Source organism: Lampris incognitus, chromosome 13 (genome assembly GCF_029633865.1).
Source record: "Lampris incognitus isolate fLamInc1 chromosome 13, fLamInc1.hap2, whole genome shotgun sequence".
Lineage (NCBI taxonomy): Eukaryota > Metazoa > Chordata > Actinopteri > Lampriformes > Lampridae > Lampris > Lampris incognitus.
This window is the reverse complement of record NC_079223.1, coordinates 8,250,909-8,264,666: the sequence shown is the minus strand read 5'-3', so window position 1 is coordinate 8,264,666 and position 13,758 is coordinate 8,250,909. Positions and strand designations below refer to the sequence as shown.

At 57.2% G+C, this 13,758-nt stretch overlaps 1 protein-coding gene across 1 annotated transcript in view; it reads right to left on the bottom strand.

Annotated features, from left to right (window-relative positions):
• Nucleotides 1-13,553, bottom strand: part of pde10a (phosphodiesterase 10A) — a 56,272-nt gene extending 42,719 nt beyond the window's left edge. The window contains exon 1 of the mRNA XM_056291679.1: nucleotides 13,242-13,553. Coding sequence (XP_056147654.1) covers nucleotides 13,242-13,305 — 64 coding nt within the window. The 5' untranslated portion in view covers nucleotides 13,306-13,553. The remainder of the gene's footprint in view (nucleotides 1-13,241) is intronic.
• Between the last annotated feature and the right edge of the window lie 205 nt (nucleotides 13,554-13,758).

Genomic DNA, 13,758 nt, shown 5'->3' with positions numbered 1-13,758 from the left:
CCTCGGCATACCGGCGATATAAAAAGCGCTTGAGAAGAAAGACGCGGTGGTTATGAGGCGTGGCAACCCTGAAGGACACGACCCGCGATATAAAGCAGAAGGAAGTATATTTTATTTTTTGAAGAGGCGTTTCTAGCCTATTTTTGGGGGTGCTGCAGCACCCCTAAATTGAACCCCAGCACCCCTAAAATTGAAGATTTTTTTTAAATTTTTTACTGTATGTCCATGTTTAATAATGTAAACTACTAATAAGACACGTTAGCCCCCTAGCTAACGGATCTGACCCTTTAGCCGAGCGGTTAGTGACGCCACCTTGTGGTGCAGTACACCCCGTATCGAATCCCGCACCGGGCAAGAAAATAAGCGGTTACATTGGTGGCAGCGGTGGGATCCGGAAGTGTGCAGCTCCTCAGAAGTCTCTTCGGAGCGCGGGAAGAACAAAGCGCGAGGGCGCGCTTCCGGGAGAGGCTGACGACTGTAAACTGCTAATAAGACACGTTAGCCCCTGGCTAAGGGGTCTGACCCTTTAGCCGAGCGGTTAGTGACGCCACCTTGTGGTGCAGTACACTCCGTATCGAATCCCGCACCGGGCAAGAAAACAAGCGGTTACATTGGTGGTAGCGGCGGGACCCGGAAGTGCGCAGATCCTCAGAAGTCTCTTCGGAGCGCGGGAAGAACAAAGCGCGAGGGCGCGCTTCCGGGAGAGGGTGACGACTGTAAACTACTAATAAGACCCGTTAGCCCCCTAGCTAACGGTATCTGACCCTTTAGCCGAGCGGTTAGTGATGTCGCCTTGTGGCGCAGTACACCCCGTATCGAATCCCGCACCGGGCAAGACAATAACCGGTTACAATAAGCTGAAAAAACGTCAAAACCGTATCCAGTATATGTTTTAAACGTAATATTTTAACAACAAAAATACAGCACCCCCCCATGCTTGGAAAATGGTTTGATCCACCCCCCCCCCCAAATTTATCTTGCCTGGCCGGCCAGCACTCTGGGTGCTCAGCACCCCTAAAGCTCTGATCCTAGAATTCCCCCCTGGACTCTCGCATCAGATTTTCCAGTCTTCCCGGGTACACCTCGGTCTTCGCCCGCAGCCGCTCGTCCGCTGCTGAATAACCGGTGCTGTCCCCACCGGTGCCACGGAGCGGTTCGAGAGGCGATGCCCACGAAGGCCAACAGCTTTCCCGCCACCCTTCCCTCCGCAGCCCTCTCTCTCTCTGGTGTGCTTCCAAGTCGAACCCAATCGCCGACCCCTGACGTCGCCCACTGCCCCATCATCAAATATTTACAGTGGTACCGAGTTAACGTGTAACGGCAAACATCTGTGGGAAGATAGTACCACAGAGAGAGCCAAGCGGGTTCGGGTTTTTATCCCCCCCCCCTGCACAGCAATAAAGTTTTTATACCGCTCTCTCACAAATTGTCTAGATCGATATCGGCCGCGTCTGCGCAGGCTCCCTTTGACTATGGAGGGACGGATAAAGCTTGTGTTGTGCCCTCGGAAGGGTTTGACAGACGAGACAGACGGCCGCGCGCGCACACACACACACACACACACACACACACACACACACACACACACAGACCCAAAGAGCGGTACCGACCAGACCGCGCGCGTGTCTGGTGTGCGCGTGCGTGACTCCAGCGTCAGCTTCGCCCCTCGCACCAATTAAACCCACGCGAACGAGACGTGGTCGCGGGGCCAGGCGAGTCCCACTTCCGCCGTCGTCCGGGCGCGCCGCTGGAATGCGTTAGAATGTGCGCGAGCCGTGTTTTTCAGAAGTCATCGGCGCGTGCGCGTGCACGCGCGTAAATGTGAAACACACGGACGAGTCCGACAACGAACCCAGATAAGCCAGACGACCATCTTCCGAGAGGCGTCATCGCTGCAGCGCCTGTGAATTAGGAGGGGCGGCGCCTCTAGGCAAATCAGTTGTGAATAGAGGCGGTGGCTAGGAAAGGGGTGGGGACAAGGATGTGTGTGTATGTGTGTGTGTATGTGTCAGGGTGGGGGTTTCCGACTGACGCTGTCCAGACACGAGACACAGCTTTTTAGGAGCGAACACCTCACGAGACTCCCGGCCAGCGCTGACGCACATCGGCAGGATACGGCTTAATAAATCAGAGGGGAGGGGGAGGGGGAGGAGGAGGAGGGAGGAGGGAGGGGGGGGGAGCAGGGGATAGAAAGTGAGATGAAGGGAGCAGTGACAGAGCGCAGATAGACTTTGTCCTATTTAAGACACAAAGAAGGCCCTGAAGCAAGGAACACCACCGGAGCGGGGGGGAGGGGGAGGGGGGCGGAGGGCGGAGGGGGGGAGGGGGGAGCGACCCTAAAAACCTGTTGTATGAATGAATCTAGGTTTGGTGTCAGCCGGTCGAGCGACAACAAAAATCCATTACACGCATATGCAAGAGCCTGTCATATGCAGGCACATGAAACGCAAATTGCAGCACCGGTTGCGTCAACCAGACGATGAGCGACAACGTCGTTTCCGGTGCTGCAGGTTGGTTTTAAGGCTCCACGGGGGGAGGCGAGCCGAAGACGGGCGCACGTGCACCCGCAACCACGCCCCCTCGGCCGAGTGGACGTAAACGCCCGGCATGCACACGAGGAAACTGCTAAGACGGGTTTCTGTGGGGCATCATGCATCCAGCTCTGGGGGGGGGGGTGTAAGAAAATACCGAGACACTCGAGTATCGCGATATTTTGCGACACCGTATCGATTCTCGGAGCCGCTACGTCGATGCGTAATTGTCCACATGTAAAGGCTGGTGACCAACGTGTTGTGTTGCGTGTCACCCCACGACCGCCGGATGGCGGTGTTGTGATCCGTCTTCGGCCATGTGACTCCTCCGCGCCAACCCAACGACGTAAAAAAAACCGAGACAGGAAGTAGCGCGAGCACAAGGAACACAGGCCTATGGAATCACAATGTATCGCCTTTCTTACAGCAGCGAATCGTGACCCTCCCCTGTATCGTGACACGTATCGTATCGCCAGACTCTCGCCAACTCACAGCCCGATCTGGCACAAACGCCGTTCGTTTTTTTGTTGATTTTTCTACCCAGTTGCATCCGGCCAATTACCCCACTCTTCCGAGCTCCACCCCCTCCACCCCCTCTGCCGATCCGGACTACCACGTGTCTCCTCCCATACATGTGGAGTCGCCAGCCGATTCTTTTCCCCCGACAGTGAGGAGTTTCGCCAGGGGGGCGTAGCGCGTGGTAGGATCACACCATTCCCCCCCGAACAGGTGCCCCGACCGACCAGAGGCGGCGCTAGTGCAGCGACCACGACACCCACCCACATCCGGCTTCCCACCTGCAGACACGGCCGATTGTGTGTGTAGGGGCGCCCGAGCAAGCCGGAGGTAACACGGGGATTCGAACCGGCGAGCCCCGTGACCGCCACGCTACCCGGATGCCCCCCCCCCCGCCGTTCGTTTTTTTAACCCCATATCCGTCTGAGCTCGAACCACACGTACTCTACCCATCTGCCCCCCCCTTACACGTTACCTCGGCTGTTTATAGCCCTCCAGTTACACCTGTCGTTTCTCCACACACACATGTGTTAGCATGTGGCATGTCACACGCGTCACCATTAGCGCCGCTCAAAGGGTCACACGGCACCGGCGGCTATAAAGCCCCACAGGCCGCAGTGTGGAGTCGGAGCTCTCCGGGTGGCGTGCACATTTCCGAGATGCCAAAATTCGCTGTTTCACTTCCACTCGACCCTGCGCATCAGCGTCAGCAACTTATTACCGAGATTTATGGAAAGCATAAATAGATTATTTTCCACTTCCTGCTTCGCCAAAAAAAAAACCCAAGTTCGCCTCGCCATCCGTCAAAGAGCCTCTCTTTGGTCTTAAACTCCTTTTGATTGATCTTAATCTTTTGGATCTACCCCGGGCTCATTTTGAGCTGGATCTATTACTTTGCTGATAGCATTTGGAGAGACACTAGGTGCAGAAATGGAAAATGAAAATCCCGCAGAACTCACTGTTGTTTCCCCTCGTCATGAAGATCAGCATTCATACATTCTGGAAAAATTTGAGCCATGCAATCTCAGAAAAGCAAGCAATTGGTCTGGCCCAACAACTCACCATTCCAATATGATGGTGATTAATAGTGTTTTGTCCAGAACATTACTGACATTCCTGCTACTTTCTGCAGCCCTAACAGACTTTTTCCTCCGGTCCTCCGTAAAGTCTTTACAACCGCAGCTTAACCTAATGTGACCATACTGACATTTAGAGCTGTAGGACATGCGTCAGTCTCCCGGGCCTGGAACGAGGGGTGGCTAATCAAAAGAGCAAGAGAGCGGCAAGGTCTGTAGCCCGATGTCCCACACGCTGCGGTCCCGAATGGTTAACCCGATGGGGAACCACATGTGCTCATTCAATCAGGGCAGAGGCACAGAGCTCACACCGCCGGGTTAAGGGCAGGTCTTAGTCAATGGCCCAACCTCAGGTTTTTGTGAAACCTCCAAAAAAAAGAAAAGAAAAGAAAAAAGGCCGCCACCACTTAAAAGCGCCATGTGGTAACTTCTTCTTTGGTAATATAGTAATTTTTGATAGTTGTGATCGGGCTGTTGGAGACAGAACGACATGTTCAGCTTAATTCGAGACCCTTTGCGACGGCCTCGTCTGAGCGCTGGTGTACCGTACCGGTAGTTAAACCGGCAGGAAATATTACCGTCACACAGGAAGTGATGCGTTTGATGTAACATCCTGCTACCCGTGGACACTAATGCCAACCGTTTGTCCGTCCATCCATTATCCCGCTCTCAGGGTGGCGGGGACGCTGGAGCCTGTCCCAGCAGTCATGGGGCGGCAGGCGGGGAGACACCCTGGACAGGCTGCCAGGCCTTCAACGGGCTCCAGGCCTTCACCGGGCTCCAGGCCTTCGCAGGGCTCCAGGTCTTCACCGGGCTCCAGGCCTTCACCAGGCTCCAGGCCTTCACCAGGATCCAGGCCTTCACAGGGCTCCAGGCCTTCACCGGGCTCCAGGCCATCACCGGGCTCCAGGCCTTCACCGGGCTCCAGGCCTTCACAGGGCTCCAGGCCTTCACAGGGCTCCAGGGCTTCACCGGGCTCCAGGCCTTCACAGGTCTCCAGGCCTTCACAGGGCTCCAGGCCTTCACAGGGCTCCAGGCCTTCACCGGGCTCCAGGCCAGCTCCAGGCCTTCACAGGGCTCCAGGCCTTCATCGGACTCCAGGCCTTCACAGGGCTCCAGGCCATCACAGGGCTCCAGGCCTTCACCGGGCTCCAGGCCAGCTCCAGGCCTTCACCGGGCTCCAGGCCTTCACAGGGCTCCAGGCCTTCATCGGACTCCAGGCCTTCACAGGGCTCCAGGCCTTCACCGGGCTCCAGGCCAGCTCCAGGCCTTCACCGGGCTCCAGGCCTTCACCGGGCTCCAGGCCTTCGCAGGGCTCCAGGTCTTCACCGGGCTCCAGGCCTTCACCAGGCTCCAGGCCTTCACCAGGCTCCAGGCCTTCACAGGGCTCCAGGCCTTCACAGGGCTCCAGGCCTTCACAGGGCTCCAGGCCTTCACCGGGCTCCAGGCCTTCACAGGGCTCCAGGCCTTCACAGGGCTCCAGGGCTTCACCGGGCTCCAGGCCTTCACAGGTCTCCAGGCCTTCACCGGGCTCCAGGCCTTCACAGGTCTCCAGGCCTTCACAGGGCTCCAGGCCTTCACCGGGCTCCAGGCCAGCTCCAGGCCTTCACAGGGCTCCAGGCCTTCATCGGACTCCAGGCCTTCACAGGGCTCCAGGCCATCACAGGGCTCCAGGCCTTCACCGGGCTCCAGGCCAGCTCCAGGCCTTCACCGGGCTCCAGGCCTTCACCGGGCTCCAGGCCTTCACAGGGCTCCAGGCCTTCATCGGACTCCAGGCCTTCACAGGGCTCCAGGCCTTCACCGGGCTCCAGGCCAGCTCCAGGCCTTCACCGGGCTCCAGGCCTTCACCGGGCTCCAGGCCTTCAACGGGCTCCAGGCCTTCACCGGGCTCCAGGCCTTCACCGGGCTCCAGGCCTTCACAGGGCTCATTTAAAATGATCACGGTCTCGGCGGGCTGATGATGAGACGATAAGAGATGAGATAATATAAAATTTTACTTTCTTTTGGTTAAACAAAAAAAAAAAAGAAAAAAGTTTATTGCCATTCGGCTCATTTGTGCTGATCCGCCGTGCACACATGCTCGTTATCCGACGCCGTGACAAGTGCGACCGCAGTGTTAAGACCGCAAATGTGAACTGTCGCCACGGCGCTGCGATTCGCGGCAAGTTATCACACGGACTTTTAAGAGAATTGTGTCGAAAAAGAGAAATCCGGTTTAAAAAAAAAAGAAAAGAAAAGAGTCTCGGACGCGTATAAAGGAATGCCGAATTAGCACCGGAGGAGTTTTCCCACAGTGATTGACGCATCGAGCGTTTTTCCCAGAGACATATGCCGGGGCCGTTTAATACCCCCGACACCTCGTCATCCGAGAGGAATGCGGTGTTAAAACTTTCGTTGTCACTCCATAAAATCGCCGCGCTCTCGAAACGGACGGCGGGTCGAGAATCGCCGAAACGTTCGATATTCACGGCGTCTGCCGTCGTGCGAAGCGCCGCGTAAGGGCTCCGGCGGGTCACCGCCGCCATTTGCATAACAGCTCACGGTTCGGCGTGAGAGAGGTTGGCGCCTCGCTCATCCACCAGTATATGGGGACAGGAAGCCGGGGGGTGGGGTGGGGGCGGGTGGAGGGTGGCGTGCTGTCGGTGTTGTTGTGCAGTATGTTTGCCAGAGGCCCAGTTGGCAAAGCGCTCGCGGCCCCCCGAGTTCAGCCATGTTTTCCTGTGTCAAAACCGGGGCCCCGAGTTCAGCCAGTGAGGCGTCGTCGCCCCGGGTTCGGAAAGGACCGGAAAAACAGAAGAAAAGGTCCCGGTCTGGTCTGGGTCTCCCCGTCCTCACCCGCGTCCACGTTTCCGCAGGGAAACGCACCAGGCGGTTCACGGGGAAGGCCTCAAGACGACGGGGGGCCGGGGCAGCGAGGGACTTCTGTGCTGCACGTCTGCTGCAAAAATCCTGCAACATTTTGCACCGGGGGGGGGTGGGTGGGGGGGGGGTGGGGGGGTGGGGAATCCAGCGGGCAGGGTGCAGTCTACTACAAGGAAGGAAACGGGTTGTGAAAGTGATGGATCGAAGGTACAAAGGACTTTATTTGTTCCTCTCATGTACAAAAAAAAATGCGCTTTCCGTAAACAATGTTTGAAATATAAATCTATATATAGCGAGTCTGAATATGAGACAAAGCATCATGCGGAGCATCTTCCCTGGTCCGAAAGACGTCACAAAAAGTCCAACAGCGCCTGCGGGGGAAACACACGTGGGTTTGAGCTCTCTGCAGCACCGGCAGCACGGTTCAGAAAACGCCGGTTTAGCCGCGGGTCGAGTGAACTCCGACCAAAACCGCTCCGCGAGCCTTCCCGTAACCCACGGCGGCAACAGCGACGTCAGCGAGCTACGCCTCCCGATTGCGAAATGCGAGCGCCGGGCTGTGGTGTAACGTCACGAGCCGGGCCTGAAGTTTCTGAGGCCCTTTTGTGGGTCAACGGTCGTGTGTAGCGCATGACGCAACAGAGGAAAACCCGTCTCTCCAACACGCCACGTCTCGCCGTGCGAACGCCCGGAGGATTCAAATGAGGAAACAGAAATGAAGCAAGACTTGATTTCCCCCACCCCCCCCACCCCCCCTCCCTGTACCTCCTGGTTCTGGTCGTGTCTATCTGCCCTTAGTTTACCATCTGGCTCCCCTTCTGATTCTCAAGACTACGTTACATCGTCGTCAGGCCCGCGTTGTGGTCTACTTCGTGTCTCGTTGCCCCCGGCTGCCGGGCGACCGGAAGGGAGCGACCATCCCTCATCCAACACGTCAACTTCCCTTCAACCTCACAACAGCTTTATACTCCTCCTTCCTCCCCCTCCCCCCCTCCCCCCCAGTCGTATTTGGCCAAATCACCCAAATCTTCTGAGCCTTCCCGGGCGCTGCTCTGCCGATCCGGAGGGGGGGGGGGAGGTGCTGCACACTACCACACGCCTCCTCCGCCCGTACATGGGGCGTCGCCAGCCGCTTCTTCTCACCTGACAGTGAGGAGTTTCGCCAGGGGGGAGGGGGGGGGACGTAGCGCGCGGGAGGGTCATCGGAATGCTTTATTCGTATTCCCCCCAGTTCCCCCTTCCCCCCCCAGAGGAGGCGCTAGCGCAGCGACCAGAACACATACCCACATCCGGCTTCCCGCCCGCAGACACGGCCAGCTGTGTCTGTGAGGGACGCCCCGAGCAAGCCGGAGGTGATGCGGGAGATTCGAACCGGCGATCCGGAATAGGCCGCCAGGCCACCCGGACGCCCTGAACTCGTGCACTTTAGACGCAGCTGACTGAGTCCGACTTAGTGGCGTTAAAGCCTTCTATTCAAAGCATCGTAGGGGTTTTTTATGCTGATAGAGGAAGGTAACAAAAAAAACCCCAAACAACCCCCAAACAACCCCCAAACAACCCCCAAACAACCCCAACTCCGTCAGGCGTCTCCAAGTCCTACAAGATACGTGGCTGTCTGCACGACAGTAGCGCGACGGAGGCGTACCGGTCTGTAGTAGTTCGCCCAAAAGAAGCGCCGTCAATAGCGGAGGCCGAGCTGTGGTTGGGGAGGGGGAGGGGGAGGGGGGGTGTATGGGGAGGGGGGGGCAGGATGTTCTCCGTACACAATGCATAGATAAATAAATGCACACGAGCGAATGAAAAGAAGAAGAAGAAGAAGAAGAAGAAGAAGAAGAAGAAGAAGAAGAAGAAGAAGAAGAAGAAGAAGAAGAAGAAGAAGGGAAAAGACCGCTTCTCTTGAAGCGTTCTCCGCCTGGCTGAGAGTCAAGGGCAAGCTGCCAAGGTACTACTTTTCACTTTCCTGACATGAGGCTGAGGCAGGAAAGGGGAGGGGAGGGGAGGGGAGGGGGGGGCCAGCGTGCTGCGTGCGTCAGCAGGTCCGCCTGGGACTCCCTTGCCAGGAGGTGGGAAGAGCATGTGGTTCTTATCTTATCTATGGGAGGGCCGGAGCGCCGGAGCGCCGCGTCCAACGCTGACATTCAGCGAGCGGCGGCGGAGGGGCAGAAAGATCGAAGAGCGGGGATGAAAAGGCCGAGACTCTTCTCATGCAGCTCATTGGTTCATTCATCTGCCCCGTGTGAGCGACGCCGGGCAAGAATGCGAGTGTTTATATGCATCTGACCACACACACAGACACACACACAGACACACACACAGACAGACACACACACACTACTCCAGCTTCTCATTCTGCAGCAGCCAGTGGTGGAGCTGACTGGTGAGCCTACAATTTGCTAAATTTTCCTGCTCCGTATGTTCGGTTGGACGAAAAGGGGTCGAACGAAGGAAAAAAATGCTCTTTCGCTTTGCACCTGTAGGCACACCACCACTTTCGGAGACACACCCCCTCCCACACACACACACACACACACACATTGTGAAAACAAACACCGCTGCACAAACATGCAAGCTCACACCTCCTTCACCGAATCAGAGAGAGAGAGAGAGAGAGAGAGAGAGAGAGATTTCCATGGAAATGTAATTTGCATTATTTCCACTGCCATGGCCCAGGTCATTAGATGTAAAGGGTAAGGGCTATAAATGGCAAGCCGAGATGTAGATAAGGCATGTCCCTTGATCCACCGTCCAATCGTGCTGCAACACTCTTGCCGCGATTAGACGCATTAAGTCAACCCTCAGACTCAACTAGGAAAGGCCCTGTCCTCTGCGCCACCAAGGTTAGGCTATAAATACCGACGCGCTACCCGTAGCCTTGCCCGCACCCGTTAACTCGCGCACTTTCCCCCCCGTCGAGCGAAACCGAACGGACGCCGGTGGACGAGGACTACAAAACCGTGCCCCCTAACGCGGCGACCGTGCGCTTGGGGCTGGAGTTGTCGCCTCGGAGCTAGCGGCCTGTTCAGACCGAGGGTTTGATGTGGCGCCGCACCCCCACTCCCCCCCCCCCCACTCCCCCCACCCAGAGCCACATCAGTGATAGGATCACGTTCCCGGCCCTCCACATCTGGACCGGTGCTGAACTCTGCAGCCACGCCGCGGGGGCCAGCGGGGACCCAGTAACGAGAACTGCAGACCCGGGCCTCCTCTCCTGACGCCACACTCGTTTATGAGCCTTGACACTAGGACAAGGACAAGAAATCTACATGTGTGTGTGTGTGTGTGTATATATATATATATATATATATATATATGTGGCCTTTAACCATCCCCTCGGATCTGAACCCGCTACAAGTCATCGAGAGGCCAACGAATGGAAAACGCCATCTGTTCCACCGCTGCTAAAGTGTGACTCCGCTCTGACAACCATCCAGCCCTGCTGATACGGACATCCAAAACTAGGAATTACATTTCAAAACAAGCGGTTTTCCCAACCTAAAGGTCCGCGTAAGAGCTGCGCGCACGCCGCGCGGGCCAGCGTGTTTCCCCCGCAAGCGCGTCACTGTGGAATTTACGCCACCGAAATGTCAGAAAAGCGCCGCTATCGGTAGCGCGCACGTTGTATACAGATATTCACTCGCTACACAAACTGTCTGCGAGAAGACGGCAGCGCGATAAGTGCATGTAGCGGGGCAGGAAATGGCCGGCTTGAGTACTTCCTGTCTGACCATGCGCTCTTCTTCGCCGAGTTGAGCAATTCTTCATTGTCAGCCGGGTTAGGAAAATGCCTGCCGGATCACCTCAGGGCTGACCCAGGGTGACCTCTAAGGCCGGGCCATGCTGACTGGGGGCCACACACACACACACACATACACACACCGTGCGACTACACAGAGCATGTTTGAGTGTGACAGGACTGGAAATACACAAGTGAGCCAGTACCTGAACGACCCGACACTGTTGCCTTCACAAACAAAGTGAGGTTGTGTGTCCGCCGAGGAGCCGCTTTGCAGCACGTGTCCACCACGGTGCAGGGCACGGCAGTCCCCGCCACCAGCTACGACTCTCCCACCTCTCAATACAAGCTCAGTTATCACATGTATAATCACAGAGGGGGGGAGGGGGGGGTAAAACGTGCCAAGAATGGCCAGAAAAACCAGAACACACAAAATAATACCGCCTCCCCCCCCCCCCCCCCAAAACATCCTGTACTTCCCTCATACGGCGTAACGTTTTACGATACGAGACACACATCTGTATGAAGAATATGCCACAGGCGGAGCAAAACACCGCCCGAGGACCTCGAGACTAAAACGTGGGCGAAGGAGACGGGCGAGTTAATCGGGCCGCAGTCTTCGGAACCGCACCTGTGCTGGTTCGTCAACGTCAGTTACCCTCCCCGCCTACGACGAAACCCCTTCTCTAACCGACCGGCCGCGAGAAGCCGTTCTGCGAGGAGGCTGGCCTGGGACGCTGCTTCAGAACTACCCCCCCCCCCCACGTATTCTAGGGTACTGTATGCAATCTGAGGGGGGGGGGCAATTTGCGGTTTCTTAAACGCGTAGAGATGTTCTGCAGATTGCCACACTGTGTTGCCTCTCTCTATCCACCCCGATATGTGACAATCTTGCTCTTTTTTGCGAGCCTCGTTCGTCATCGAGTTTCGCTTTCCTTTAGCCCTCAATATTGTCTGACACTTAGCAGCAAAGCATGATGGTTATTTGTAATTGCTCCCCCCTAACATGTACTGTCCGCCTCGTGCAACGAGCCGCCACCCAGGCTTGCAGCGTTAGCCAAGCGGTGTCTACCTTCAGGGGTCACCCGGGTTCTGCCCCGGCCTCTGAGCCCCACCTCAGGGCTCAAACATCCCAGAACAAAAGAAGGAGGGCTGCATTCTACCACCTTTCTCATGCCTCGGCACGAACGGCTAACACGGGACCGGAACCGAGAGGGCGTTGTGACGACCCAAAAGGTGGCTCAGCGGGGCCGCTCAGGGCCCCGGCATCACCCCCGGCTCAGTGTTATTTATGGGGGTTCAGGGAAAAGTGCAGCCAACCGTAAAAACTAAAAAACCCCAACTCTGGCGGTTTTGGTGGTTAGCTCAGATGACGTCCGGGGTGCCAGTCCTGACTGCCAGTCGTGACTTGCCAGTTCTGACACCAACCTAAAAAAAATAAATAAAGCAGCCGTTGAAGGCTTTTTGCAGTTTTCAGTTTGGCGTTTCTTTCAAATTATTCATCTTTTTTTTTTTTAATTAATCCCCCCCCCCCCAACAAGTTGTGGATCTGACGCCTGCTCCATTTTTGGTGGTAAGTAGGCCAGCCCGGGGCAAACCTCACACAACTTCCACTTTGTATGGATGTCAGCTATTCGTATAGGGTTTTTTTTGTGTGTGTATGTGATCTCACAACAACTTTATCACACGCTCGGGTTACTGGGGGGGGGGGGGTGGCCGGACGGACACACACGTGTCTGGGCTGCTCCCTGCAATGCTGCCCTCGTCTCGCCGCCGCCGCCGCCGCTGCACAGGCAGCGGAGGGGGAGACCTAAGACACCGGATCACCAACGGGGCGCTCTCCCCCCGCCCGGTCCGAAGACACCGGATCACCACCGGGGCGCTCTCCCCACCCCCGGTCCGAAGACACCGGATCACCACCGGGGCGCTCCCCCCCCCGGTCCGAAGACACCGGATCACCACCGGGGCGCTCTCCCCCCCCCCGGTCCGAAGACACCGGATCACCACCGGGGCGCCCCCCCCCCGGTCCGAAGACACCGGATCACCACCGGGGCGCTCCCCCCCCCCCGGTCCGCCGCTCATCCACCGCAAAACCGACTCGGCGCAGACCCTCTCGAACGCTCCGCAACAGCCAGCACCGATGGCGGAACACCCCCCCCCCCAATTAAGTCCCCACCCATGTTCCAAAGCCAGGTCGGGTCTCAGCCTGCCATTCATAAAGTTGGGTGGGCACGTTAGCGGAATGACTCGGCTCTTGCTGGGATGTTATTGGATCTTATTGGGTTTTAGTGCGAACAGCACGTGCGCGTGTTCACGCCGGAGCCGCGCGGCGGCGCACGCTTGAACGCCGCGCGAACTCCCGATATACGCAGATAGCTACGAGCCGCTCGGGATGAAGCGCGGAACACCTCCTCGTTACCGTCTTGCTCACGAACGCGGCGTTACGGCCGGGAACCGCGGGGGGTGGGGGTGGGGGGTGGGGGTGGGTGTAGGGGGGGTAAAGTTGAAGTCAAAAGTACCTACTTGCACCCAGAAAACAATCCGTTAACCTTCTGAAACAGCTTGTCGAAGAAGGACCATCTTCCATGTTCGGATTGTGAACGCAGAGAGAGAGAGAGAGAGAGAGAGAGAGGGGGAGAGAGAGAGAGAGAGAGAGGAGGGGAGAGAGAGAGAGAGAGAGAGAGAGAGGCCACGGAGAAACTGCCCGAAGTCGCAGCGTGTCGCTGCCCCGTCGCAAACCGACCGACTCGTCCGAAGCGGCGCAGCGGACGCCCTGATGCTCGGTGCGGGAGAAGGACGACGCCGTCAGCAGCAGCAGCAGCGCGGTGAAGGCATCGGCAGTGTGCTCCCCCCACCGCCGCTCGCCGAGGTGTCGCTTTTAGACGTCGGTCCGCCTCCTCCTCGGCGTGGCAGCGCTCTGTGTGTGTGTGCGGGTGTGTGTGTGTGTGAGAGAGAGAGAGAGAGAGAGAGAGAGAGAGAGATAGTGCGTGAGACATAGTGTGTGAGTGTGTATGCCGGTGGTTGTGTGTGTGTGTGTGTG